Source organism: Monopterus albus, unplaced genomic scaffold, assembly GCF_001952655.1.
Source record: "Monopterus albus unplaced genomic scaffold, M_albus_1.0 scaffold201.1, whole genome shotgun sequence".
Classification (NCBI taxonomy): domain Eukaryota; kingdom Metazoa; phylum Chordata; class Actinopteri; order Synbranchiformes; family Synbranchidae; genus Monopterus; species Monopterus albus.
This window is the reverse complement of record NW_018128081.1, coordinates 563,496-591,280: the sequence shown is the minus strand read 5'-3', so window position 1 is coordinate 591,280 and position 27,785 is coordinate 563,496. Positions and strand designations below refer to the sequence as shown.

The 27,785-nt window shown below is 39.6% G+C and overlaps 1 protein-coding gene and 1 long non-coding RNA gene across 6 annotated transcripts in view; both read left to right on the top strand.

Moving 5' to 3' along the window:
• LOC109970538 (uncharacterized) overlaps positions 1 to 1,692 on the top strand; it is a 6,070-nt gene extending 4,378 nt beyond the window's left edge. The window contains exon 5 of one of the 2 annotated variants that reach the window (XR_002276431.1): positions 1,236 to 1,692. This is a non-coding gene — a long non-coding RNA (uncharacterized LOC109970538). Of the gene's footprint in view, positions 1 to 1,232 lie in introns of both variants that reach the window. The other variant, XR_002276430.1, reaches the window with a different exon arrangement.
• Positions 1,693 to 2,284: 592 nt separating this feature from the next.
• cep128 (centrosomal protein 128) overlaps positions 2,285 to 27,785 on the top strand; it is a 39,878-nt gene continuing 14,377 nt past the window's right edge. For 2 of the 4 annotated variants that reach the window (XM_020618116.1, XM_020618115.1), the window contains exons 1-18: positions 2,285 to 3,063; positions 3,146 to 3,232; positions 3,356 to 3,479; positions 3,726 to 3,883; positions 4,773 to 4,864; positions 5,487 to 5,559; positions 6,134 to 6,256; positions 8,997 to 9,080; positions 9,483 to 9,557; positions 9,699 to 9,846; positions 10,627 to 10,718; positions 11,887 to 11,958; positions 12,269 to 12,454; positions 15,790 to 15,978; positions 17,394 to 17,855; positions 19,579 to 19,743; positions 21,645 to 21,800; positions 23,386 to 23,409. In XM_020618116.1, coding sequence (XP_020473772.1) covers positions 2,890 to 3,063; positions 3,146 to 3,232; positions 3,356 to 3,479; positions 3,726 to 3,883; positions 4,773 to 4,864; positions 5,487 to 5,559; positions 6,134 to 6,256; positions 8,997 to 9,080; positions 9,483 to 9,557; positions 9,699 to 9,846; positions 10,627 to 10,718; positions 11,887 to 11,958; positions 12,269 to 12,454; positions 15,790 to 15,978; positions 17,394 to 17,855; positions 19,579 to 19,743; positions 21,645 to 21,800; positions 23,386 to 23,409 — 2,484 coding nt within the window. In that variant the 5' untranslated portion in view covers positions 2,285 to 2,889. The remainder of the gene's footprint in view (positions 3,064 to 3,145; positions 3,233 to 3,355; positions 3,480 to 3,725; positions 3,884 to 4,772; positions 4,865 to 5,486; positions 5,560 to 6,133; positions 6,257 to 8,996; positions 9,081 to 9,482; positions 9,558 to 9,698; positions 9,847 to 10,626; positions 10,719 to 11,886; positions 11,959 to 12,268; positions 12,455 to 15,789; positions 15,979 to 17,393; positions 17,856 to 19,578; positions 19,744 to 21,644; positions 21,801 to 23,385; positions 23,410 to 27,785) is intronic. The other 2 variants (XM_020618117.1, XM_020618118.1) reach the window with 2 other exon arrangements.

The window sequence follows — 27,785 nt, the reverse complement described above, 5'->3', positions numbered from 1 at the left end:
TCGTGCTTGATTCTTGGATGGCAGTTTGTCAGATAAAGGTGTTTTGCTGAGCCTGCAAACTAGCTGCCAGCCTCTGAGCAGTAGCCGTCCGTTCTTGGGTTGACTGGTTGTTAGCATAATTAGCATGCTTGATAGAAAAGTGACGGCTGATGTTGTATTCCTTTAAACCCGCAATGGTTTCTTGGCAAATAAGACTTACAGCCTGACTGGACTTCAGTAAAAAATAATTTAGTTGTCCATTCCATATTGAACACTCGGCACTCATTGTCGACTTTTCATTGTTGCAGATGGGTTCATTGATGCTAAAATCATCTGCTGTCTTTGATTAAATGTAATTATTGGCAGGAAGAAAAAGACAACCCTCATTTATGAATGATAATTGTTTTTAAGTCTTTTTGGTTGAAAAGTATAATAGTAAGTGCTGTATGCATCAGATCTGAGTGCCACAAAATCACTCTATCATCAAGCTCATACAGTGAAGTGATAATGGCAAGATGGACTTAAGTGTCCATAGTGTAGTTTTGCATCATACAGTGCAGATAACATCTTCAGAGGAAAGCAGAGTGCTAGGCTACATGTATACTCTTAACCCTTATCACTGAGTCTGTTTTTCTTCTCTAAATATATCATTTCTAATATTCACTAATCCCACAATGCACAGTCATGAACAGGACATGAAATGGGCATAAGACTTTGTTAATGCACTGGAACTATCAAACATTTCTCATCAACTGATAATGTGAAATGGCTTCTGATAGCTGGAGGGAGAACAGGTATCACATAGCACAACTGATCAATTTATGACCAGTGAAAAGTACAAAGTATCCATTGTACAGTAACTTGTAAATCTGTCATGTATTTATTTTTAAGAGCGTAGAAAGCATTTATGTGTGACTTGATCTTTAGCCTTAATTATACGTAAAACCCAACATTTTGAACCAAAGTGAAAAGGGATGAGACTTGGTTTAGAATACCACAAGCTTGCTTGTACTGTCTTTATTGAGTTTTGTTGTTATACAGTATGTGTTGTTAGTTGGAGGGACCTGTGCCAGACGAGACACCCAGATACTCAGCCAGAGGGAGCCTACTTGTAACATGATCTAGTTAAAGGTTTTCTGTTGCTTGCATCCCAATTTGGTCAAAATTTCACAAGATGTAGTTTGTGAGAGAGTGTATGTTATTGCTAAGGAACCACAGGGGGGCTCTTTATTAATATTATTACATATCCCCAGCAGGCCGGTATTGAAGGTGGGACCTCTCAGGAAGACGGGCAGGAGCTGGAGCGGTGCCATCACTAATAACTCATCAGGCACAGGCTCTGAAGTGATGGTGTTGCTGTCGACCCACTGGGACAGAGGAGCAGAGGTGGCATCATTCTTAACTGCCCTAGAGTACAAGAACAGGCAGGTCGAATTGGGGCCAGAAGCAAAATTCTTGTATGAGGCCCTCCCCAAATCCACCCATGGCGCAAACAGTAATCACATCCTGCCAAACCTTCACACAGTGTTTATTCATAATTGCACTTTCTATTGTCTACAAATAAAACTATAAACATTGAGATGGTGTGAGTATATTATGTTGTAATATTTGAGTAGGTCGGGGTTGATTTGAGGAATGTCATCACCTCTGATGGAAAATGTGAAAAATGTATCCTTCTTTATAATTAAAGCATCAAAAATAAAAAAAACTTGATCCAGCATGTTTTGAATAAGAGTTGTCAGATTTACATTTTGGTACACCCAGATAGGTTGTCAGTTTGTTTGCTCTGGTGTCATTCAACAAAAATTTTGTCATGACCTGGCTCAAGTTTTTGATAAAAAGAGGGAGAACACACATAAGGATAATCAAAAGTGCGGTTTGAAGTAAAAATAAAAAGAAAAAAAATTATGAAAGCAAACCACATTCAAAAATAAATTGAGGTTTTAAGACATGAAGAATGAATACATGATGAATGATGTGCTGAAAATTACCAAAACCAACCAACCAAGCAAACAATGAGAGAAAGGAACTCAGGGCAGCTTTGACGGCTTCTTAGTCCGAAAGTCCAGGTGCAAACTGTACAAATAATTTTAGATCCAAAAACGCCCTGACTTTTATTCTCTCCTATTTACCCTTTTTCACTGTTATTGTTTTTGTCTGAATTTTGACAGAAACTGCCTCAAATTTTTATTTTAATTTTATAAGTCTTTATTTTTTCCAGCCAAAGAGCGGCAATACATCCGCAAACGCATCCCTTTGGACGATGTAGTTCACAAATAATACATTCCCACACTGCTCCATTGTTGAGCGCCTACAGTTCCCGGCACGCTTTGGAACAGCAGCGGTTTGTTGTTTTCCTGCTCAGACGCGGCTAGTTCAAGTTGCCATAGCACGGGGAAGCTGAGGGTTGGTCTTCCGTTAGCTATCACTCACAAAGCAGCAAACAAGCGTCTCCTGTGTGATGTATTTGTAGCGGTAACATGTATTTCCTCTCTTTCCTTTGGACGCATGCAGTATTTTGTTGTCCTTACGGTATTCTTATAGGGCTAAATTAGTTGGCTAACGTTTGGTTAGCTAGCTAGCTGCCACTTGTTGCTAATCAGGAGGAGCATCATTTACAACAATGCCCAGGACTGTTTGATTGGGAAGGGAAGTAGTTTGAATGCCTGTGCTCTGCTGGTCAGGCAGCTTTCTGTCCCCACGGTTTGTTAAGGTAACGATGTCAAAGCTTCCATATCTTTTTACTATGACAAAAATAGCGATTGTAAATAAAGTCCATTATATATTATACGTTAATCTGATTAACGTCGCATTTGACAGCGTTTTCCGCCGAAGGTAACGTTATTATTTGTTAGCAATCGTCATATTAGCCTAGTTAGACTTTTTACGTCGCCCCTTCCTCCCTAAACTATGGACACATCCAGCGAGTCAGATTCATACGACAGGACTCAAGGACACAGGCCTAGGGGGCGTGAAGCCCACCGCAGACCTGGCCGCGACAGGAGCAGGGCCAGTGGGGGTGGAGTTGATGATCGAGTAGAAGACATCTCCGAGAAGATCAATACCTTAGCAAACACTTTACAGGTAACGTCACATCCACGCTCCTTTTATATTAATCAAAATATATTTAAGTAATTGTTAACATATGGCTTCTTTTCCGTGTCAGGACACCAGTAGAAACTTGACCAAAGTAGACCGGATGCTGGGCCAGTACAAGGAGCATACAGATGATCAGGCTGAAGCAATGGCACTGGTGAAACCCCCCCTTCAGTTAATTATTTAAGTATAATATAATTAGATTTTAAAGATACAGCTGGCTTCACATCAGTGTTTTCTTGGCCTGTCAATCATGAGTGCATTTCCTCTCCTTCACCAGCTCAGGGATAACCTGGAGGAGTCAATCTGTCAGCTACAGACGAGGGGACTTGGCAGATCCAATGGGGCTTCAGCCTCAGCCTCTACACTGCATACCAGTGACCTAGAGGATCGCTCAGGATCAGGTATGTTGGGTTTTGTTATCAGCTCTATTATGGTTGTAGTCATAGTTGTGGATAATATAGGCTGATGACACAAAAATGGCATAAAATACAAAAATGTTTTTTAAAATATTGCACACCTTAAGTATCATTGTGGAGTTTGTGATTGATTGAACATTCTTCTAAGTAACCAGTTAATTTTCAAAAGATCTGGCTACTGCTTTATAATGTGGTTTCCTAAAACAAACATCAGTTCATCTGGGATTTCAGAGGACCAGCGTTTCTACCCTACTTCTCCAATGAGGGACTATACAGGCATTCCAGGGTGGAGGAGGAGGAGGAGGAGGTCTCAGTCTGTTGGTGTTCGTTTCAAGGATGCCAGCCTGGCAGGAGAAGGTGTCAAGGATGCCAGCCTGGCAGGAGAAGGTGTAAGGAATAACAAACCAGCTATCGATCAGTGCCTCTTGTTACTTCATGTAGTTGCAGAAAATTGCCACAAGAGGGCACACAAATATGAAATTTGATATGCTAAAATTGATAAATAAAGGACTTGATAAAACTTCATTTTAGGGGTGTAACAGTTCACTAAATCTGTGGCTCAGTTCAGACCTCAGTTTTTGAGCCATGGTTCAGTTCATTCCTCAGTTTTTTATGTAATTGGTGGTGAATATGTAAAAAACAATTTTTTTTCTGGGATTTGTTAAATTGCCAACAGTTTTGAAACACTAAAGAGAAGAACACACTTACAAGGATCAGGTACAGTAGTAAGCAGAAGTTAAAATAAAAAATTTAATTAAATACCCACACATAAATTATATTTCTGCAATTTTTAATGATATATCTAATTGGAATTTACCCAATTTATTTACAGATTCTCTGATATTGCTTTAATTTTGTTTCATGAAGATGTGTTGTCTGTCATCTTTTACATTATATTACATAAGAACAAATCCTGCACTTCCCTTAGCGTTGTGTGTTGTTTCTTTAACCTAAAGTACTGCCAGGTAGCACCCCCCTGCCACCGCCGCTAATGCCATTGCAGTGTTTTACTGTACACATCGTCTGATACCAGTTCAATAGACATTGCCCATCGATAGCTACTGTGCTTAGTGGTGGTGTTTGCGGTTTTGGGTCCGGGTCTGTTTTCAGAGCTGTTGCACCCCTACGTCATTCAGAGCAGAAATTGCTGATTTTGTTTGTTTTTTTTGTTCGTTTTTTTACAGATATAAATCTCTGTAAATGCAATGATGGCTAGCTCTGATGTGCTTTTTGTCTTACATTTTGTGTTCTGTATGTATTTCTGGCTGTCTCGCATAGATTCATACTTTGCACCAATCATTGAGAGATCTGCGCTGTGACCAGCAGAGACTGTCTGATGACCTGGATAGAGAAATCCTCAGGAGGAATAGGTATCTGAGAGTAGGGGCAAAGTATGAACATCAAAACAGCATACCAGTTTATCATTTCCATGCAGCACAGTACCTCGAACACAGCTGCTTTCACGAGTCGCTATTTTATCAGGCAAGGTGTCACAGTAAAGGTGCTGTCATACAGGCCTTTTTTTTTTACATCTGGCCACATACAGAATTTTCTGCATTATTTTCTATTCTGTCTAGACTAGTGCCAGATATTGATCTTTTATTTTCATATCCTCTGTAAGAGTGAAAGAGCAAAAAAAGTTTCTGCTTGAGCTTTGAAAATAAATGCATGGAAATCTCCTTAGATGCAAAGGTGATAAAAGTGTCACAGACCGCATTGTAAAGTCAAAAGGCATGAGATCTTTCAACATGCATTAGAATGTAACATTTTGAAGTTATTAAAAAAATCTCTCCTCCCTTCCTGACCAGATTGATCCACCATCATAGTTCAACATATGAAGCTGCATAATAATTTTTAGTGGCATCACATTATGCAGTCACATTTTGATCAGTGATGTCCTGGAACAGGATTTTTTGCAAAATGACTGAGAACTCTGTTGTGTAAATATACTCACTGCTCTGGACTTGTCTGTCTTTTTTTTTTTTTTTATAGGTTTGATATTGACACCAGGCAGGCAATGGAGAGCCTCACAGAGCACATGACAACTTCCCAGAGACAGGAATTGGTGAGTTGTGACTGCATATTTCACTGCCAATACATCAAGTATGCTTTTTAGTTCTGTGAACATGAAAAGAAGAGTGGAGGCCTCCGTAATTTAAGAACATCACGTCACAGTTACTGATGGATGAAAGCTGCTGTATAAATCACGGAATATGTCAATATTTTTCTTTTCTGAATAGAAAGCTGCTATGGACAAATGCTTTCTACTTTTCAAAGGACTCCTAACTTTAGCAAATATCTCACTATCATTTGCAGCATGATCCCTCACTGCATCGTCACCACTGTGGAAAAACATGCAGCATGAAATGACAGCCAACATTTTTAATATTTTTTTTATCTTGTCATGGCAGTGAATGTGACAAGATAAAGGTAATAACTGTCTTATACAGGTGAATGTGATGCTTCCTGATTAGACAGTGAATTCCTGCATTGTGAATGTAATTCTTCCATTTAGTTTCAGTCAGTTTTTGTCACACACACTTTTAATTTCCTGTTGTCTTATTTATCACATCCTGCTGCCATTACTGCATTGGCAATGTTTGCGTGACCTGAGGCGTCCTCATTCTCACTGTCTGTAGGTGTCATCTCATGTGGAGCGGCGTCTGCAGGAGCTGGAGAGAGAGTTGCACACAGAGCCAAAGATCATAGAGAGAGAGAGAAGGCCTGAGCAGCGGGTGGCCATGTCTGACGAGCTGCAGGAGGTGACACTCCTCCCCAACTTATCTGCTGCAATCCCTCCTTCTCACACCTCCCTGTTGACACTCTTGTGTTCTCTCACATTCAGAGAGAACACCAAAAATATTCTAATGGGAATGTGAAGTCACATAAATTCAATGGGAGCATGTGGACAGACAGCGGGATGGAACACAACTATACTCTGTTTTATTCACTTATTTATTAGGGACAGCACACATTAACAGACACAAGAACATATGACAAATAAATAATGATTATCATCAGCTGCAAAACTATAGTCTTACAAGTACTAAATACACGTCACATGCCGCTCATAAACAAGAACATAGTGCAATCAACATTAGATGTCAGATGTTGCATGCAGACCTTACTAGAAAGGCACTGACAGAGCAGGATATATATAAATAAATAAATATATATAAATAAATATATATGTAAATTATATCAGATATCATATTAGCTCTGTTGTGTCTCGAAAAACCAAATTTTCAGCTGTATAGCAAAAGTACAGTAAGTTGTCAAATCTCACATTCTTTGGAAGTACCTTCCAGCCAAGTGATGCTCGCAGAGAAAAGGCTAGTTCGTTACAGTAAACTAACTCCTGATTACTGGTTTAATGCAGTCCTTTTCTGTCGACTGCACTGGAGGTAGCTAAAATGGGGAAAAAATATCAGTATATTTCACCAAATTGTTTAAAAACCATATTTTAGTAAACTGTTACAGTGATGGTGACTTCAAAGCTGGATTTTCTACTACAGTATCTCAGTAGGCTGAGGCTAATTTAACATGTCTGAGACCAACTAGTCAAGAGGTGTGTAGTATAAGGGGGGAATCATTACATTCCTAAATAATTTTACTAATACCTTCTAGTACTAAGTCCCATTCAATAAAATATTGTTTTTAGCTTTAATAGCGGCATGGTTGATCAACATTGTTCATCCCCAGAGGAAGAAACCCACTGACTTTGCTGATCCTCTGATGTTTTGTCTAGTGGGACCATGAGGTAAAATTTTGATTGTATCCCATACTTTGGTTTATGAACAAAAATCTGCACACAGCTAATTAAATTCCCAGCAACATCAGCTGTACTTTATGTTTTGTGTTTATTAGAAAATCTTGGCATGCTAAATAATGGTGAACATAGTAGGCATTTTCTAAACATCAGCGTGTTAGCATTTGGCCCAACACACCCGTGTCTAGGTACACGCATGGTTGTAGAGTCTTAGTCTTTTCAGCATTTGACTGATGCATTACAGAAAAAGAAAGTCACCAGGACTTTCTACTCACGCAGGAGTGTCAGTATGAATAAATACCTGTTGATTATTCCTGACTAGTAATACAGACCATTGACATTTAAACAAGTATTATTGCTCATTTAAAAAAAAACCCATTCTGACTGCCTAAAATGTTAAAATGGAAGCTTGATAATGGTAAAAAATTGACTACTGAAGCATTTTCAAGTGATGTCTGTTGAGTAATTATTCCTTTTTCAAAAAGAAGTCACAGAAGATGTCAGCCAAAGCCACTAACTACAGTATAATTGGTGTGATTTGTAATTTTCCACACAGTTAGATACAGTGATTTATTACTGCAGTGACAAGTGATGTCCATCAGATATGCTTGAATACAGTCACAGAACAAAAAATGCCAAATTTCTCTGCACATGCTGGGGCACTGTGTCTTACCGAAGGGGTTTTTTTTCTAATGTACTGCCACTCATCCTTGTTAAAGCAGTGTTCAAACTGTCACCTCACTGTCTTGTGCCGCTTTATGAGATGAAGCACACCAAACCAATTACTTTGATGCAGTGGAAATGGTTGCTTAGCAAGCACTTGCTGCTCTCTTTTCTTTTATGCCAGTCATGTATTTTAGGTGTGCATTTGTCTGAAAGCACAAATACCTGTGAACCTGTGAGAGCTCTGTCATTAGGTGCAGCTTAGTGATGCAGACTCATAGCTAGGTGTACTCAGTAAAAACATTATCTTGATTAGAAATATTGCTACTTTCCACAGAAATCATCCTTATCAACACTATTCTATATTGGCTAGATCTATATTGTTAGTCCTTTTTTTTTAAAACCTAACTGAACCATTAGTTCTTGGTTACTGGTGTGGAGGTTAGTGTTTTGTGTTGTATAAACAAGTGTCTTTGCATAAATCCTTTTAATGTCTCCTGCCTGCTGCAGTTTATATTTAAGACCACAGAGGGGCGCTGTGTAGCCATATCCAGACTGATGATAACCTTCTTGAGCTATAGTCCTCAACACTGTGTAATGATAGTAGTCACCAATTCATTTGCATCCCTCTCCTCCATAGTGTCCTAATGGGACACCAGCAGGGCCCAGGGTGATGGGAAATAATGCATTTGTCCAAAAATTAAGGGTAAATAAACAAGCATGAGGAAATGAAGAGGAAAATAATCTCTTTTCCTACTAAAGAGCAGAAGAGGAGGGGGAGAAGAGGGCACATTTATTCCCCACTGATGGGCCCACTGTGATGTGAATCAACTAGATGATGAGTCACTTGGGTAGATGTTATTGCTAGCAGCCGCTAATTCATCAACACAGCCTGCTCAGAATAAATGGGATTGAATGGGATCTAAGCCCTTGTGCAAATCCAGCATCTTGTTCCAAGAAGATGAGATGGGGGAACACTGTGATGCAAGAGCATCTCTCATGTTGCATTTTTACAGTACTCATTTATGTGTGAGCGTATGTAACATGCTGTGATTTTGTTTGTTTTGTAGACTTTAGGAGGATGCCAAGTTCAAACCCATGAAAGAGAGGCCACGAGTGGCAGGCTACTGAGAGCAGAGAGGGAGAAATCCAAGGTGAATGGATTAAGATTGCTTAGATATTAAAGTAGAAATTCCCAAACAGTTGAAAGAAATAAGCGTAAAAGTTTGCCCTATACAAGTTCCTACCTTATTTTTCCAGCATCATTTTGCTGAAATTAGCTACATAGTTAGTATTCAGATTTGTACAGAGGCTATTAGTATATCAAAACATTTTAGCTGAAAATTCAATTTCATTATTGTGCCTATCAAACAAACTCAAATTGTGTACATTCTAAACTTGTAGATTGTAGATGCTGCATACCTAATGATAGACTGAGGGGTGACACTCATTCTGAAGCTTACAAAGCATTACCCGAGGCTTCCGCTGACTCTCATTAGTTAAAAACATGTTCATCATGTACTGTTTTGATGCTCTTGTTGTTCTGCTTTCCTCAGATGGGGCAGGAGCTGGAGAGAGCTAGAAGACTCCTGGAACAATCAGAAGATAGCAAAGCATCCCTTATTCAGCAGGTGTGTTGCGAATAGTAAACCCAGTGAGACAAAACGATAAGCAGTGATGAGCTTTTTTAAGAAAACTTAAGAAACAGTCTTGTTTTTCCAGTTGTGAGATGGTCAGACGTCTTTGTCTCACATATGGCTGATAATCCCCAGGTGGAGGACATGCGTGGTGAGCTGCTCAGGATGAAGAAGGAGAAGACAGAGCTTCAGAGGACCTGGTTGGAAACTTCTCAGTCCACTGCTCAGCCACATGGCAACCACACTGACAGGGAGGAGCGAAGAGGTGGACTGCGAGGGTCAGGTACTGAATTTAGGTCTATACTGGAGGTGAAGGAAGGGAGCATAAACAAGAGGATTTGGTGTAAAGATTGCCAAGTCACTAACTATAGAAATAGCTGGTATTACATCTTGTTATTTTTAAGTATCAGCTTCTCCTTAAAGTAAGTCTTCAGATGGTATACATGGATTGCCTTCTGCTGGATTAAAGACAGGGAGGGTGGATGATGGAATGAAAGGTAGAAGGAAGGGAGAATGGGCCTTATAGGCCAGTGAAAGCTTGAAAACTGACAGATGTAAGCGTCTGAGGCTTTTTAGTATTTTAATATGTAATAGGGATTTTTAGCTGATTTAGTTTTAAATTCTAATTTTCACATAGATTGGTTCACTAATTTAAGATAACATCTTTGTTTCTATACTGTATCAGAGTCTTTGTTTATGGATATAATATAACACATTGAGAATCCTGCCTTATTTTCAATTCTTATCACTTCATTTATATTCTGTTCACATCTGTCAACTCTTGGTCTGCCTGAAGTGAAGTGATTGACAGTGAGCCATGCCATCCAAGTTGTTTCTTTGGAGTAAGAAATCAAAATCTGCTTAAATATCTATCTCATTTAAAAAATGCTCCCAAGGCTTGTTTCCTGTTTTTTTTTTGTTTTGTTTTTTTAAGAAAAGAAGCCAGTGGTGTCCTCTAGTTTTTGGTCACCATGTGTTCTATTGTTCTTGTATCCATGTGCTGTAATAATTTGTAGCAACAATTTGATTATGTGCATGCGGGTGTGTGTGCATGCATACATAGATCGTTTGGACCTGGAAAAAGAAGTGGCAGAGCTGAAGAGGGCTCTGGACCGCAAGGAGAAGGAGAGGATCCAACTCAGCTTACAGGTAGAGGTGTGTATCGGAGAAATTGTGTAAAACTGCACTAAGAGCTTACAACACCAGTGATTCAGAGAAGACATTATATGTTTTCCTTAGTTGTCCATTTGGCTGTCTTAGCAGTATAAATGAGAAACACTAAGGATCTCTCAGCTGGACGTACAGGTCTGCTTGTGCTGGCATCTCCACCCTCAGCAGGGCTATTTCGGTTCGTAGGGTGCCTCACATCCATGGTTGCATCCTCCACCAGCTCCATGGCACATGATCCTTTTAAAATTGTCAGACAAAGTGACAGTTGCAATAGGAGATCAGCAGTCATTTATCCTTCTCATTCTGGTGTGATGTGTCATTTCCATCACTGTAACAAGACATAATAAAACAAAAAAACATCCTCTTGCTGAGCAGCGGTGTTCAAGGCCATAGTGGATATCAATAAAATGGTAGTAGAAATATCTGCACTTTAAGTATTGGCACACTTTAAACTCTGATGTTTCTTTTACTGAAAATGCATTTAAATTCCCACACTTAGTAAATGTTAAACGCTGAAGTGGGTTTTTGCATGCATCACCTGGGGCATCTCTTAAGGTTTTTATGTGTAGATCAAAATAGATGTTGGAAATGTTTAATTTGAATGGTAAATGAGCAAAAAAGGAGTATAATGAGGAGAATAGGGTGGAAGATTCAATTTTTCAGTGACTGAATTTATATGCCATCTAATAGGTCTATGACTAATCAGTCTATGGATAATTGCTCCTAACTGACAATGTTACTCATTATAAATACCTATTTAAATGGTACCAGGGTGACCTTACTTGCTCTTACTTTAGACTTCAGTCAAACCTGAAACTTTAAAGTGGTTGTGATTTTCTTGCAGATATGAAGTTAATCCAGTGCAGGTCTCATTTCTCACTACTTTTCAGATCTGCTTATCAGATAATCCAGTTGTAGGCAGCATGTAAACATAGTCTAAACTTTCTATGACCTTTTTATCTTTACATCATCATATCCTTTTCTGCTTCACTTCTCTTCCTAAACATCAGCTTTTGCCCCTGTTTTTCCTAGCTTCCTTTGCCCTCATTCTTGCACATCTCTGTGTCTCCATTCCCACCTGACTTTGTCTTTTAGCAGTAGTACTCATACAAACACACACAGGTTCCTGACTTTTATCCCTTCTATACAACAGGAATTGTCATCAAACCTGGTGCGACAGGAGCAACAGCAGCTACGAATGCTTGAACAGTTGAGGGAGATACAGGTATTTTGATTGGTTACTATGTCACACCTTAGTTCATTAGTACATTCTTAAATTAAATCAGGGATGTTAAGCAAGGAGTGCTTTTTGTAGTGCTAATTTAAATCAGAAACATGCTGTGTTTAGAGTCTTGTTTTGGGCCTCAATTTCACAATTATAATGTAAAGACACGAAAAACTAAGGCTGCAGTAATGAGATTGTTCCGAGTTAGGTTTATGAGACATTTTAGGATCCGCTTCATGGTTTAAAAGTATTGATTCTGATTCGAATGAATGTATATACATTTTATTCATAAATTCAATCATCCTTTCAGAGCCGAGGGCAAGCGGAGAGGAGGGAGACAGAGGCATTACTCCAGGAGAGCACGCGGAGCAGAGATGAATTGAAGACCAGGGCCCAGGAGGCAGTGCGCCAATGGAGGGCAAAGTGTAGGAGACTGCAGAAGGAGCTGGAGGAGACAAGGGCCCAAGCTCAGTTCCATACTGACAAGGTCTCGCAGGTCATTTGAAGCAGATGCATCGATTACACGACTTGCAACTCCACAGCTTACAGTAGTAGCTGTAACCGAGTAACGGCTGATCTTGCTAGTGTTGGTTCTCTCTTCACTTAGTCCTGGGTCGATAAAACGGTACAGTAAAAATCTCTGATAATGATGATAGACAAATATGCCGTCTTTGATAGATAAATGTGTCTATTTTGCATCTGAACATCTCACTATACAGTCATCCTGTTAGACCACAGCATTAGAGTTCTATGTATTGGGCCAAAGCAAGGAAAATGCACAGCAGTTGGAAATACAACAGTGAGGAGGACGGCTGCATGGAACGGTGACATAAGAGAGGTCACACAACATCACTATTTTGGAAATGGATTGAATTTTTAAAGCTGAATAAGCAACAGAGTGACATCTGCTGTAAAATATGCAGCGACCTGTGCTGATAAAAGTCAGAAAACGACGAAACACCAAACATTTTCCCCCATTAGAAAAGGTAACATTTCTTTCCCAGTATGCATAAAGAGACTGTTATTCATTACTTAACATAATAAAAGCTCAAAAAGAAGCACGAACACAGCGAGTGCAATTTCACATTTCATAGAAAAAGACATGACAATATTTAGAACAGTGAAAACACCGAGTTTGAAAAGCTAATGAAAGTGGCTGACTCCTGGTGTAGAGGTGCAGGATGGACATTTTCAAAAACAGTGCTGCCTCAGCTTTATGCAGAATGCAGCTTTACACACTTTGTCACCACCACTGACATGTAGTCTAGCTGCACAGCAGACCTTGCATGAGATTATAAGGATAAATGTTTGACCATGTTGACCATGAAAAGTGTCAAGTTAATGATTTTAAAAGGGTATTGTTTAGAAGCACAATAAACCTTGTGATTTATCTCAGGTTCGATCCAAAACTGAACTGAAATTCAAATTAAAAAGTATCCAGTAGTTTTCCTGTAAACTTTACATACAGTAGTTTTCACCATCACATCCTCGAGATCTTAACAAACATGTTGAATGTGTGTCCACCATTAATTGCATTACATTTATATATCGAAAATGATCAATTATCAACCAGTATGAAAAAATATATTGTGATAATATTTTTGGCCATATTGCCCAGCCCTACTCTCCACATTGATAAATCCATCTCAGCAAACTATTGAGTCTAATGGACTGACCTGCCTTATTCTGCCTTATTTCAAGAATTAGCTAGCTAGTACAAAGAGTGAAACTGTAAAACTTCATTGGAAATAGGAATGATATGGTTGAGTTGGGTTATGAGAAATGTAAGTGAAGGTTGACCCATACTAGGAACTAAAATACAGGATATCTTGGCTTCTGCTGTTTTCATCTACATCTCCTAGATCTCCTAATGTTAAAGAAGTGCAATATTAGGTCACTGAATGCCTCTTTAAAACTACATTTTTGCACTGAATTATTTGGATGTCCAGTCTGTATTTTTGGCTGGTATCATCTGTTCAAATTAAAAACACTTTATCAGCATTCATTTGACAACGAAACTGAGACTCCCCTGTGTAGAATATTCCACAGCGCAGTGTGTATCAGGCAACTTGGTGGTAAAGCCTTAGAGCAGCTGGAAGAAAAATGTACAGACACTTTATATTTTACTGTGGTATGTTATACCACTCAATAATAATTAAAAGTTTTCAGTTGGTAACATGAGACAAAGCAATGATTGTGCTTCTCATTAGCTGGAGTTAATTATATTCTGTGTGTGTGCTCATTATAGTCAGTCAAAACTGTTCAGCAGTCAGCTGCATTCTTGTTCTGTTTGCAGTGGCTGGTCTTTTCAGTTATTGTTGAACAAAGTGAAAGCTCTCAGCTGGACGCACACTTAAAACAGAATTTAACAAAAGCTTACCAGACCTTGATCAGTCTAACTTCAGATTATTGATAGTTATTGGTGGTGTGTATCTACAGACAAATCCGAGTTAACTCTGCTCGCCAGCTCCAGGCGGCTCGGTCTCCAATGTTCCTGTTAGTGCCGCTGAGCTAGCAGCTAGCCATCTGGCAGCACAGCAGCTGAGCCTCTGACTGTCTTTGTTGCATATTCTTAGAAGTGGACTCTGAGTCATACATAACTGCTTTGACTTTGGCAGTGTGTTTTAAGTTAAATAAGCATTACTGTCTCTACTGAGATGCATTTCTCAGCTCCTGTAGTAAACTGATTTGTAGCGCCACGCTAGACATGTTATATTTCAAAGCTGTTTAGCAGGTCTGTGTTTCTATGCAGAGTTCCTCATTCCTTTTTTGCAGTATGGCGGACATTTAAAATTTAGATCCCTTTTGGAGAAATAAATCAGCACCCTCTCATCACTGGGGACATGCACAACTTTAAATATTTTAGTTTTGCTGGTTGTTTCTCTATTGCCTTTCATAGTAGAAACTGACTGGAAAATCAACGGAAGCACCAGATAGACAGTGAATACCTAGGCTTTGCAGTTCATAGTTTGTCACTTGCATTCCTCTTATGGTAAAGAGAAGGAGAATATTCTGTCATTTTATAAGGCACATACAATATGTGGAATACATAATATTCTGCAGGGTTTTATTTATTTTGTCATTCAATCTAAACAAAGCAAATTGGTTAGATACTTGCAGGCTTTTCTCTCTTCATTTTAATTCATACTAGACTGTTTTGTCTTTATAGCATAGAAGGCTTTCTATCAAAGTCAGATTAAATCTCTGGAATAATGCATTTTGAATTAACTTTACAACATGAAACATGAAGTCAGGTAGTCAGAGTACCTTTGCTTAGTATGTTACAGCAGTTGTTCTTAGTTGAATAATTAACGGCTGGCTATTATTATTAGCTTGAAAGTCACCTCTCACTGATTTCCATTTCATTTGAACTGAGTGAGTCACCTCCAAACTCAGTCAGCAGCGCACGCCTCACAGACAGACAGACTCCCACCTGGCATACTTGACGTGATGTGAATTAATTACAAAATCATTTCTGCCCCTTAATGAATTAGGAGAGAGAATCAAGTGCTCAATTAAATGATTAGGTTCTGAGCTACAGCAAAGTCTTTGCAAACTCCAGTCAAAGCCAGAGTATTAGAAGCAATCTGCCTTAAACAGACCTGACCATTGTCCCTTATCAGGGAGCTGAGTGCTAGCATTTTCCTATCAGTGCAAGCACTGGTACTGCATATGTTTCTCTCTCTGTGTCTCTCTGTCACTCTTTCTCTTGGTCTCATCATTATTGTTAGAGCTCCTCTTTGTACACCATCCTCCTTCTTCTCTTCATTTGTCATTCTTCATTTTCCTTCTCATCTTCTCCTCTCACTCTCTTGCCTCCTTTTCCTCCAGGCAGCCAGGGAAAAGGAGAGCTCTCAGGCCCAGCTGAAGGTGCTGAGCCAGCAGGCTGAAGCAGCCCGCAGGGAGCTTTCTGAGATCCTAGGCCGTTTGGCCCAGCGTGAAGAAGAACTCCACCGCAAGGATGTGGAGCTGTCCGTGAACCGCCAGCGTCAGTTGTCACTGGAACACGAAATTCGGGAGGTGTGGAGTCGAACATCCAGAAATACAATTTCTCATTCAAATCACTAGGGACACAGAAAAATAATATATATTTTTTTTACTCATAGGAGTAAAATTTTTACTGAACAGTGTGTATTTAGTCATTTTTATTGTTGCTCAAATTTGAGACCAGCCTATTTGCAAAACTAATTCACAGTCTTCATTTGAATAAACCCTATCACACAGACACCATCAAGCTATTTGGGTGTTGTGTTGTGGTGCAGTCTTTTTGGAAGTAGTCAGCCAGAACTGAAGTTGTGCTAAGGCATACTGTATATCAATTTTCTTTTTCAGAATGCTTGTTTAGCATTGTTTTAGCACACACTCCTCACCACCCCGCTCCTCCTCCCTCAGATGCACAGATCTCATACGAGCATATGCCTTAATTTGCACACAGCAAAAGAACTCTCATCTTCCACACATTTAATCCAAATATAATATAACAGTAAAACTGTAACCCCACCACTGAAATTTAATCATAGGAAGATGGAAAACTGATAAAATCATTTAATCCTCTGATCATATATTACTTTAGTTTATATGGGAAAACTATTACTGGGATCTTTAAACGGTCCAAACCTGCACTGTTTCTCCATTCCTCTCCTCTCTGGCGCAGCGAGGCTCGGCTGCAGGCTGGGCCTCTCCTCATATCCCCAGTCTCAGCTGTTTCTGTCAGAGGACACATTATGTTAAGCTTGTATACAAGCTAATAATTGGATGTTAAAGGTAAAACTAGGTTTTAGGTAGTAGCTGTGCTTGGCAGATGTTTAAACTGATGTCTCACCTCACTCTCGATTACTATGTGGTGGGGTTGTACTTGTACTTAAGTATATTTTTTAAATACTTTACCATAATGTTCCTTGCACCTCTGCTTGTCATTTTCTCTTTTTTGTTTTTTGTTTCTTTTCTTAGTGCCTGACTGGCTGTTTGTGATCTTTACATGTGTGAACTCCCCATTACAGTAGCATAACAGACCAAACCATTTTTTTTTTCCACAAATGTGTATTTTTGACAGATTTTTCTGGCATATTGTTTAAAGATTAGAGGGCCATTTTGGGCACCCCCTTGATGCAGGGCCCAGGACAACTGCATTCTTGTACAAATCCCTGTCTGACCACAGAAATGAATGAGAATTTGATTTCTGTTGGAAGATCAATTTGTATTGCTCATATTAAGGTGGTGTTAAAGTGAAAATTATACAGCTAAGGAGTCATTAAGTGCTTTGATAAGATCTGAAAAAAAAACTTCAACTGGACTAGATTTCTAGGTCGAAGACGTTTAACCTCTCATCCAAGAGGCTTCATCAGTTCTTGGAGTTTTTTTCAGCTTACTATGACCTGTATGATTGAGAATCTGCACAGACTTTGATAAGATCCTAATATCTCTCCTGACCCTAGGTGAGGGAGGCCTCAGCTGCCCTGGAAGGTGAGGCTCAGCGTCAAACCACCATCCAAGCAAGACTTAAAGAGGAGAACCAGAGGCTGGAGGAGCGAGCTGACACAGAAGCGCGTCGTAGTCAGAGAGACAAGGACACACAAGCTGAGCTCCAAGCCAATTTAAAGCAGATGACCTTAGCCTATGCCCAACTAGCCCAGCGGTTAGCTGAGGAGGAGAGCTCCAAGAAGGAGCTTCAGAAAGGTGTCTCAGAACTGCAGGCTAAGCTGACAGTGGTGCAGGAGGAGCGGGCTACACTGGGGCAACAGCTGCAGCTTGAGAGAGAGGTGCATCACAAGGAACTAGACAACATGAAGGCCATGATGGAGGATCGCAGGATAAAGAAGGAACGTGAAGCACAGGACATGCACAAGTCCTGCCGTCGGCAACAAGATGAAATACAAGCACTCCTGAAAGAGGTTATGGTATGCCCTTTTATAATTATGTTTGTGTTTTTCCCCATAGAGGAAATGTACAGTTAAGGGATTATTTTGACATTTTGCAGTATATGCTTACTTGCTTTTTGATGAGTTAGATGATATCACTCTAATATCTGTACCATCTGTATCACTAGAGCCAGCTTAGCATAACGACTGAAAACAGCTAGCCTGGCTGTGTTCAAAGGTAACAAACTTCAGAACCTGTTCATGCCTGGAATCTCTGCTGGTTGTATTAAAAAGCACTGCTGAGCTCTGGATAATTTATCGGATGTCACACACACACACACACACACACACACACTCTCACACTCCTAATTTGTCAGATCTTTTGAGATGTCAAGGTCATAAGCCAACCAAAGAAATGTTTCTTCATACCTGGGCATGGATCACAGAGTGCCACACTCCAATTGACATTTAGAGCATCATTAGCACACAATTCAAATTCAGTACAGGGAAAGATGCCGCAGCCACTAAACATCTGGCATATTTCCGACTCGGCGAGACCCAGACAAAATTCTCATTTAGAATAATTTTCTTTATTGGCCAGGGCTCTGTCTTTTGAGTATGGGTGAATCGGGGATAGCTGAGCTCTTAATGGTGTGTGGTGCTCCGTTGATCCTCATGGTTGTTACAAAGCTCCAAGCGTGAATATTTAAAAACCCCGTTATCAGACTTCAGAAGTCTCATCAGAGCAGTGCTGGAGTTCAGGACTCCTCTTGACTTACTCCCCCAGCACACTACCCCTCCCTTCCTTCAGTATCTCCAGTGATGAGCCCTTATGGGTACATTGTTTCTTAAGGGGCATGGTTCTTCCTGATATGGCTGAGTTTGGCACATTAGCTGTGCTGAATGGCAGTAATATCTGACATAGCTCAATATAATGGTGTCATTTCTGAGTGCAGTAAAGGCAAGGGTATTTGCTAGAATGTTTTTAAGTACTAGTCTGTGCGTGCTGCAAAGGCCCACCTGATATTTATAGAGCACAGCCAGAAACCTAGCCTATATTACAATTTTGATACAGTCAACTGTTAGAGAAAGCTTAAAATATTCTTATTTTCTTGTCCTTTCACTCTTGATTGAGCCTCCACTCCATCTTCCCTCTTGCTGCGTTTCTGTCTTAATCCCTTTCTTACTGCTTCCCTACAGTTCTGATTTAGCATTTTCCGTCTGTTTTCCCCTCTCTCCTTACTCCAAGCAGTTCTATTGTTCCATATTTTTCTTTGCTTGTGTCATTCCCAATGCTCAGTCATTGTTGCTTATTTCACTTTATTGTATATTGAGCTGTTTGTAATAATGTCATAATTCTAGATAGAAAGCTCTAATGTCTGAGGATGGATTTGCTTTTGCAACCCTTTGCGAGTCTTGGCAATAGCATTTACCCATTCTCATGACCTAATACATGATGCTCTCTGTGCAGTACAGAATGCCATGTGAATTCACCATGTACCTGCCAGACTTAAGCATCTTTTTCAGATTGTTTGGGTCCACTGGCAAATATGGTATGCTGCACATACAGTATAAACAAAAAGCATGTGAATGAAACGGCAACTTTGAATACTACAACTCATACTTGTACTGCTCCCAGTTTAGTATAGGGTTTGAAAAACAGAAATATGAACTGCAACATGCTTTAGGTTAAAGTTTTTGGATCAGATAAACCACTAGTTTTTATTATCTCATGGCCTTAAACACATCCACTCTCTACTAGGCAGATGCAGTGTCGGACAAGGAGCTGTGCGGGGTGCTGCACATAAAGTTGGACAGAATGAAGGATGAGTGTGATAAGCTGGCAGCGCAGCTGAGCACAAAAGATGAGACGCATGCACTTCTCCGCAGAAAATACCAGCTTCTAAAAGAGGAACTGGATGACAAAGTAAGCCCTGCCTCTTTTGCCATGTTTTTCAAGCATAGGTACTAATACAAAATGGCGCAAAACCTGCAGAGTATCTGCTGTCATATCAGTGAAATACATCTATCCTCAGGAGACGTTACTGTATGAAATATTTGTGCTGATTCTAATTAATTGTGACAGACAAAATCCAAGGACATAACAGGGAAAGACATGTAAGTGGTAAGACAAACTGTTTGGTGTACAGTGTGAGTGCCATCAGCAGCTGTACAATTCCATTTTTAACAGCAGCATGCTCTTTACTGAATGCTGCTGGTTTCACATTTTAATTTTGACAGCTTAATTGATACGTTTATAAAGCATATGAGGAGAAAAAAACAAGGTATTTGACTATGCAGATATATCCAGAAAAGGCATATGTTGTCTTGGCAGCAGTCAGGATCTTTTTTCTTTTTTCTTTTTTTTTTTATCAAACATTTCATCCAATTATTAGACAAATATCTCTTCATCTGTATCAGACATTTCTGCAGCAGAATGCCGAAAGGGACTGGGATCTTTTTTTTGGGGATGTTGGATGATGTTTTATTTTTTATTTTTGTAGGCCAACCTGGAAGTTAACATCACTCTGGCTCCGTTGACCAAAAGCTAATGGGATTTCTCCATGAGCTTTTGGGTTATTGCTGAAAATAGGCTCTGTGACACTTACACATTTTGTTCAACAAGATAACCTTCACAGGTGAACATCACTTTTATGATTATTGAAGCCCAAATACAATCGCCAGAATTAAAAGCTATTGTTAGGTTATAAACAAACTACACCACGGTGCCATGGCCTCAGTGTCACCACCACGCTTAGTGCTTTCATCTTTTACAAAATCCTCTCCCTTTAGTGTGACCTGGTCTAGCTAGTGATCATGGCTGTGTAAGTTAGAATAGCTGTAAAGGGGGAGCTAGTGAGTAGATGAGTCTCCGTGTTCAGCATTATCATGGTTTAATATCTCAGACTGCCTCTGTAATCTCATTTAGCCACTTGTTAGCAACCGCCTTTTTTAAGAATCGGGTATTTACTGACGTATTTTATTTCATAGAACAAAACATGAAAATGTATTGTCCTAGTGTTAACCACAGACCTTATTTCATGCGTCTATACGAAAACCCATTCAAAAAACTCAATGAGTTCAGGGTGAGAGAACCGAAAGTGCAAAAATGCTAATTCATTTCTGGGTTTTAGGACTCACCACTGTGGCATTCTGTAGGATGCAACAAAAACAGCCATAGAAGGACAATGCTTCCCTTCCCTTCTACAATCTTAAGAATGGTTTGGAAGTTTAAGCGATGCCAAATCAGCACTATATTTAAATGGGCTTTATCAATACATCCTCAGTTACTAAAACCCCTATTCATCCCACTGACAGGACTTTGTTGTAAGGGACTCTTTTGGGGGGATCCGTGTATTGATTTGAAATCAGGTGAATGGAGAAAAGGGGGCTTTTATTAATGTATCATGGGTGGTTTATTATCCAAGGGACAGGGTAATGATCCATGCTCCCTGGGCAGCACTGATCAATGCTCCCTGGGCAGCACTGATCAGTTGGTTCTTGTGTCTAGAGTGTATCGATTGACTGTGTCCTAGTAGAGACCCTGAATCTACAGTGGCTACAGGGCCAGCCAGAGAAAGAAACGTAACTAGGTCTGTTTGTGTGATAGGACACTGAATAGCTCTCTAATGCTGAAGATCAGTCTTCTTGTAACTAACATCTATGCAATGAGTAAATCTGGATTTACTTTGCTCTACAGAAAATCTGCTGCAAATCGACATCTTTATGCTGTCTTGTAAAATTCAAATGACATAACTAAAGACACCAGAAAGTGACTGTTAATTTGCATTTGGTGTACCCCCCTCAGCTCTCTGCCATTCTCCATAGGTCAGGTCAAGTGAGCAGAGATGTGCTTTGGAGTCAGAGTTGGAAGAGAAAGTGTTGCGGATGGAAACGGAGCAAGAGGCAATTCTTACCTCCATGGGTAAGGAACTAGATGCAGCCTGCTGCAGCCTGGCTAGGGATGGTGAAGACAAACTACAGGTATTTCATCTATTACATTGTTTAGTTTTTTTTTTTTTTACTTTTTGTTATAAAGCTGTGTTTGCTATTTGAACTGTTGCAGCAGGGTCCAAAATTAACTTTTGAAGTCACTGGCCAAGGTGGCCAAAAAATCCACTGGCCAAACATATTTTTTCCAGTCAAAATAATAAATCACCTTTTTGTGTTAAATGCACATTTGATTCAAGATTTTATTGAGTTAATAGGGATTTTGTTGAATATAAATGTAAAGAGGCCAGAGCACAATTATTTTAAAAGCCTATATCAAATAAGAACTTAATAAATGTATTAAATTCATTTTTGAATTAAAATTTAAAAGCCACAATACATTCAAGAAGTCGTGATTACAAAATTCAGGGACAAACTAAAGTAAATTTGAAGTTATGTAAACCCATTGGATGATTAATCATGTAAAACCATCTTAAAGCACCTCTTTCGACTCACTCTCTACTACAGTCACCTGTTTCTTTGCGCTGCCTGTGGAGTTTGGTCTCTCTGACACAGTGGAGCGCATGCACACGCAAACATTCCGCAGGGACAGACCACTACTCTGTTGCTTAATGGTGGTGGTTATGCTCAGGTGATTGGTTAGACAGACTTGGACAATAAGTGTCACACCTTTTTCTACACCAAAAGCATTTCAGCTGTGTTTTTGAGACGTGTAACTGAGACGTTCTTATTTTAATCAGTTCAGCTTGGCTACACTGTCCATTTTTCGGCTTGCGTATCACTTCCGATTACACCTACAACTACAATCTAAAGCATATTTTTACGCTTGGCTTAGAAAGCCAGTCAGAGGCAGAGTAGGGGCAGGTCTTCACAGAATATGGGTGTGTGTCTCAAACTCTGACACAGAAGCAGGGCAACCACAGTAGAGACTCTCAGGATACGGTTTTATTAGACAAACATTTAGTCTTCAGAGATTTACTCGCCAATTGGAAGATCTACCTGCATTTGACCCCTGGTGGGTTAATTTTAGACCCTGTTTTGCAGTAATAGATGGTCAATGTGATTCAAAACTATTTAGCTCTGGTATTTTCCACTATCTTCTGGGATAAATAGCTGTGCCATTAGTTTATTACGTGGTCAACTTTCCAAACATACCCCTTGTTAACTTCACCTTTTTGTAGTTTCATGCTGGGCAAGTAGTGTGAACTTGCCTTGTCTGAAAATGTCTGCTGAAAATGGATTCCTACAGTTTTACATTATATGGGATGGTTGGTGGGAATGGTAAAACTCAGTCATTCAGTATCTGGGCCAGAGGCTCAAAACAATGAAATAAAGCTGCAGCTTGGTGTTAATTCCCAGTGGATTTGGCACTATCTGTATTCCTTCCTACCTGTAGTCATTTGATTCTGCTGCTAATATCAAATTTTTTTCCATTTCAGCATTTGATTTCATATGTCCATTTTCATAATTAAGTTTTAAAAGTGGGCAGTTTTTTGAGACAGTGAGATGAAGCCATAGTAGAGGAAAAACAGAAAAGAAGAGTCTACTTTCTCTTGTGTTGTATATGCATGCCTCAATCTAACAAGTTTAATCTTGGTAATCTCTCCTGCTCACCCAGGAAGTCTTTTCCAAAGTACTGAAGGTAACATATCTCCACAAACATGCATGGTTTGTGCTTATGCAGTCTTCATCTGAGTACATACACATGCATACATCCTGTTCAAGTAATAATACTTAGCTCACACATGCGTAACTATATTGTATGCTGTAGTAAAGGCTAATCAACTGTAGGCTTTTATTGACAATGAAAAATACTTATTTTAATGGGTGATAGTTTTGTTCTTGTAACAGCATAAAGATGGAATTGCTGAAGGTGTTAGAAAGCAAATCAATATGATTATCTTATATTGCAGAGACAGGTTCTTGAAGGAAAATACTGTAAGTCTAGGTATAGGAGTGTGGTTTTTCTGTCTGTGTGTACAAACAGGTAGAATTACAAATAAGTTCTGTGGCACCGCTTAGAAGAAATGATATGCTGTTGTAGGTACCATGAACAAGCCTCACATAGGAGGCCAGAGAGAAGAATAGCAAGAGAGTAAGAAAACGGGCACCTGTAAATCCCGTCTTTACGATGAGCAAAGCACAGTTCCCTGGCCAGGCAAAACAGAATGAAATCACAACAAAACCTAAGCGTTCAACATGAATATGCAGTCAAAATAACACATAGTCAGATTAATTACCTCTGCCCGAATGTCCCTCATTGTATAGCGGGTCATCGTGTGTCTTCCCTAGAGGGACAGGTGATCTGTCTGCAAGTTGGGAAGAAAAAAACAATCCATGTGGCTTTTACTTCCTTTGGAAAGCTGCATGGTTTGCAGTAAAATTAAGGGGTTCAAACATCTTATCACAGGTGGTCACGATCATAGCTTGCTTATGGTTGGGGCTGCACTGTGTAGGCCACCAGGTCCATTGTTCTGTATTTCTTTTTTTCTGCCACAAAGTATTCATCTCCATAGACCCATGCAGGACACAATGTGCGAGAAAGAGAGCACCCGAACTCTCATGCAGCACACAGTGGAAGAGCAATGCATTCATCACCTGACACAAGAGAACAACCGTTTGCCTGCATGTTAGTTTTGTGAAAGTGGTAGTTATGTCATATCCTGTTTTCCTGTAGGTAGGTGGTTGTAACGTGAGTCTGTGGGTAGAGTCCTAGTAGGAAAAAGGAGTGGGGATTTGAATCTTGTGACTGTGCTGGTCCCTACAGTCTTTTTCTGGAGTTCCTCTTCCTTCCTCTAACTGTAAGTGAAAACAAAGTTTTATAGATGGTTTATTTTGTTACAGTAGTTATTGTCTTTAACTTTCCAACTATTGTAGATACACTTATTCAGGCACAGTCCAATTTAGTAGAATTATCATCCAAGAACTGGCAGTCGGCACAGCTTTTTAGAATTAAAAGCCTTTCAGTGGATAGTACACCCAAGTCTGGCAGATGTTAGATTATAAGGCTGAGACATTTATTATGCAGTGGGAAGCTTCTACTGTGTCTAACACTAACACCCACACCCTTACACACTATTAAACACTCACTCCCACGAACATTCTTTAAGATAGTTTTCCTTGGCTGCCCTGGGCTAATGAACCCAGCCAGCTCTTATCTGCTCTTATAGATTTCCCAGCCTGGTCCAGCAGTGTGATCTAACCTCATCTATCATCTGTCATGTTGAAAAGAAGTCAAACTTTCTAGTGATTGGCCTAATGAGGGGAATCATTACCAGTTAAGGGGTGTATTAGGTTTCAGTTACCTCACGATACCCTCCTTCCTTCCTTGCTATTCTTCTAAGTCACTAATGCAAGAAGTTGTAGGACAGTGTAGCACTAGCTGACATTTAAAGAAAACCATAACAGGGTGGTGGGCTGTCAAACTTGGGATTTACTGTATGTTGGTAAATCAGCTGGACAGGAATAAAATGAAAAAAAAAGAGAAAATGCTAAAACTACTTTTTGTAGTAGAGGTGCTGAGGACTCTGGACACCAACTGAAAAAAATCTGTCCAAAAATTATTGGCAAAGTCAACTTTTTTTTTTTTTTTCCTACAGCCTTCTTATTTTTTGCACAGCATATGTTGGCCCATTTTGTTTTGGTTTATACTTTGTTTCAAACCCCTAGCCACCAGGGGGTGTTGACTTCTTGAAACATGCATCGAAACGGGTTTCCATATTAGCAGTGCTACAGTGGTTTTTGTAAGTGTAGTTAACCGCCATTGCATTAAGTTAAAAAAAGGGCCAACAGCACGGATGTGACATTGCGCTCAGTGGTCTGATTGTCTTAAAAAGCCTTAAATTTAAATCGATGAAACTTGCTGAAAACCTGGTGGGAGTTAAGAAAAACAGTAATCATAGACACATAATATGAGATTTACTGGCATTCTGAAAGAGACAAATATACACCACACAGTCACATTTAAATTAGCAGTGGCAGACACATCAGTACTGCTGAGAAAATAGTGGCACTTCTTTCACTTCAACCCCACAGACAGTGCTTTCAACTCCCTGCCTACTTGTTCAGTTTTTCAACAGTTTCACAACCTTTTTGTTTGTCACGGTGCAGAACTGCCTTTGATGGTTTGGAAAAGAGTAAAGAGAGAACGAGTGAGGCATGTTTTATCCTCCCACACATTCTGTCATGTGGTTGTACACTCCCTGAGATATGGGGACTGATGCACAGCAGCACTCAATTGCCATACTTTGAGCTGCTGTGGCAACAACTTGGGAAATTCATTTTGCTTGGATCTGAGTTTGAGTGACAGCTTGAAGAAGTTCCTTAACACCTGTGCACTGATGATATTGTTTGCCAAGGCACAGGACAGAAAGGGTCCAAAAACAAAACAAATCCTTCTATGTGCTTTTCATGTCAGTTGATCGAGCGTAAACACTTTTCCACAAGGGTATACTTGAAAACACAGCTGTACTTTTTGTCAACTTTGTTCATGGCTGTGTGTGTGTTTGTAAGTGTGAATTTGTGCTTGTTGTGTTGCCTGGCATTTTTTTCCTTTTACCTACGTAGCACTAGGGGAGTTTTTTCCACTGTCTGTTCATGTGTTAGCAGGGTGGCTGTTTCTATATGAATGGATTTGAATAGACCCTTTTGGAAAGGTCGGTCATGGATCAAAGGAGCAGTTACTGCTCAGATTCCTTAGGTGTGTGTGACCTTTATCTAATTGACATAAAAACTTATAAACTGATTCATGTTAACATTAAGAAATGTTTAGTCCTACAAGTAGCATGGCTGTAGGGATAGCAGTGTCACTTTCTTGCTCCATCCCTTTGGTTCACACTGAACATGTCCTGAAATTTGAAACAAATATTGTTGTGCCCAATAAATGAATCCAAAGACATTTGGTGATCCCTTAATTTTCCTGGTTGTACCACCAGCAGGGTAGAGTTTTCACTTAGTCTGTGAAATATCTCAGTATTTTATAGATTGGTACAAAATTTGTAGAGCTATTTTTACTGTTGACATGGCAAGTGGAGTTAACTTTCCGGAGTTGTAAAACTCTGTTTCAGTAAAATATGCCTTCAAAGTCATAGATCTCTGAATCAACCTGGACTTCCTGGAACCTATTTTATGTCTCAGTGGTACAGTCTCATGCAAAAATTTAGGCACCCCTTGATAAATAACAGATTTTGGTGATTTTTTATTTGAACAGATGTTAACACAGTCTCTCTTGGAAATGGAAAAAATGCACAATATTTTCAGCAAACAGTGATGCATAGTTACTTCTTATGCCATAAATTGAACAAAAATAAAAAATAAAAACATTATTATGGCATGGTGCAAAAGTTTGGGCACCCTACACAATCAGTACTTAGTAACGCCTCCTCTGGCAGATATCACAGCTTGCAAACATTTTCACTTTCATAGCCAGCTAAAAGTCTTTCAATTCTTGTACTTGGGATCTTCTCCCATTCTTCCTTGCAAAAGGCTTCTAGTTCTGTAATATTCTTTGGTCGTCTTGCATGCACAGCTCTTTTAAGATCTACCCACAAATTTTCAATGATGTTTAAATCAGGGGACTGTGATGGCCATTCCAAAACCTTCAGCCTGCGTCTCTTGAGGTATTCCATAGTGGAATTCGAGGTATGTTTAGGCAAGCAACAACAAGGTATGAACTTTTGACAGTACATCATACAAACCCGATTCCAAAAAAGTTGGGACACTGTACAAAATGTGAATAAAAACAGAATGCAATGATGTGGAAGTTTCAAATTTCAATATTTTATTCAGAATACAACATAGATGACACATCAAATGTTCAAACTGAGAAAATGCATCATTTTAAGGGAAAAATAAGGTGATTTTAAATTTCATGGCATCAACACATCTCAAAAAAGTTGGGACAAGGCCATGTTCACCACTGTGTGGAATCCCCTCTTCTTTTTATCACAGTCTGCAAACGTCTGGGGACTGAGGAGACAAGTTGCTCAAGTTTAGGAATAGGAATGTTGTCCCATTCTT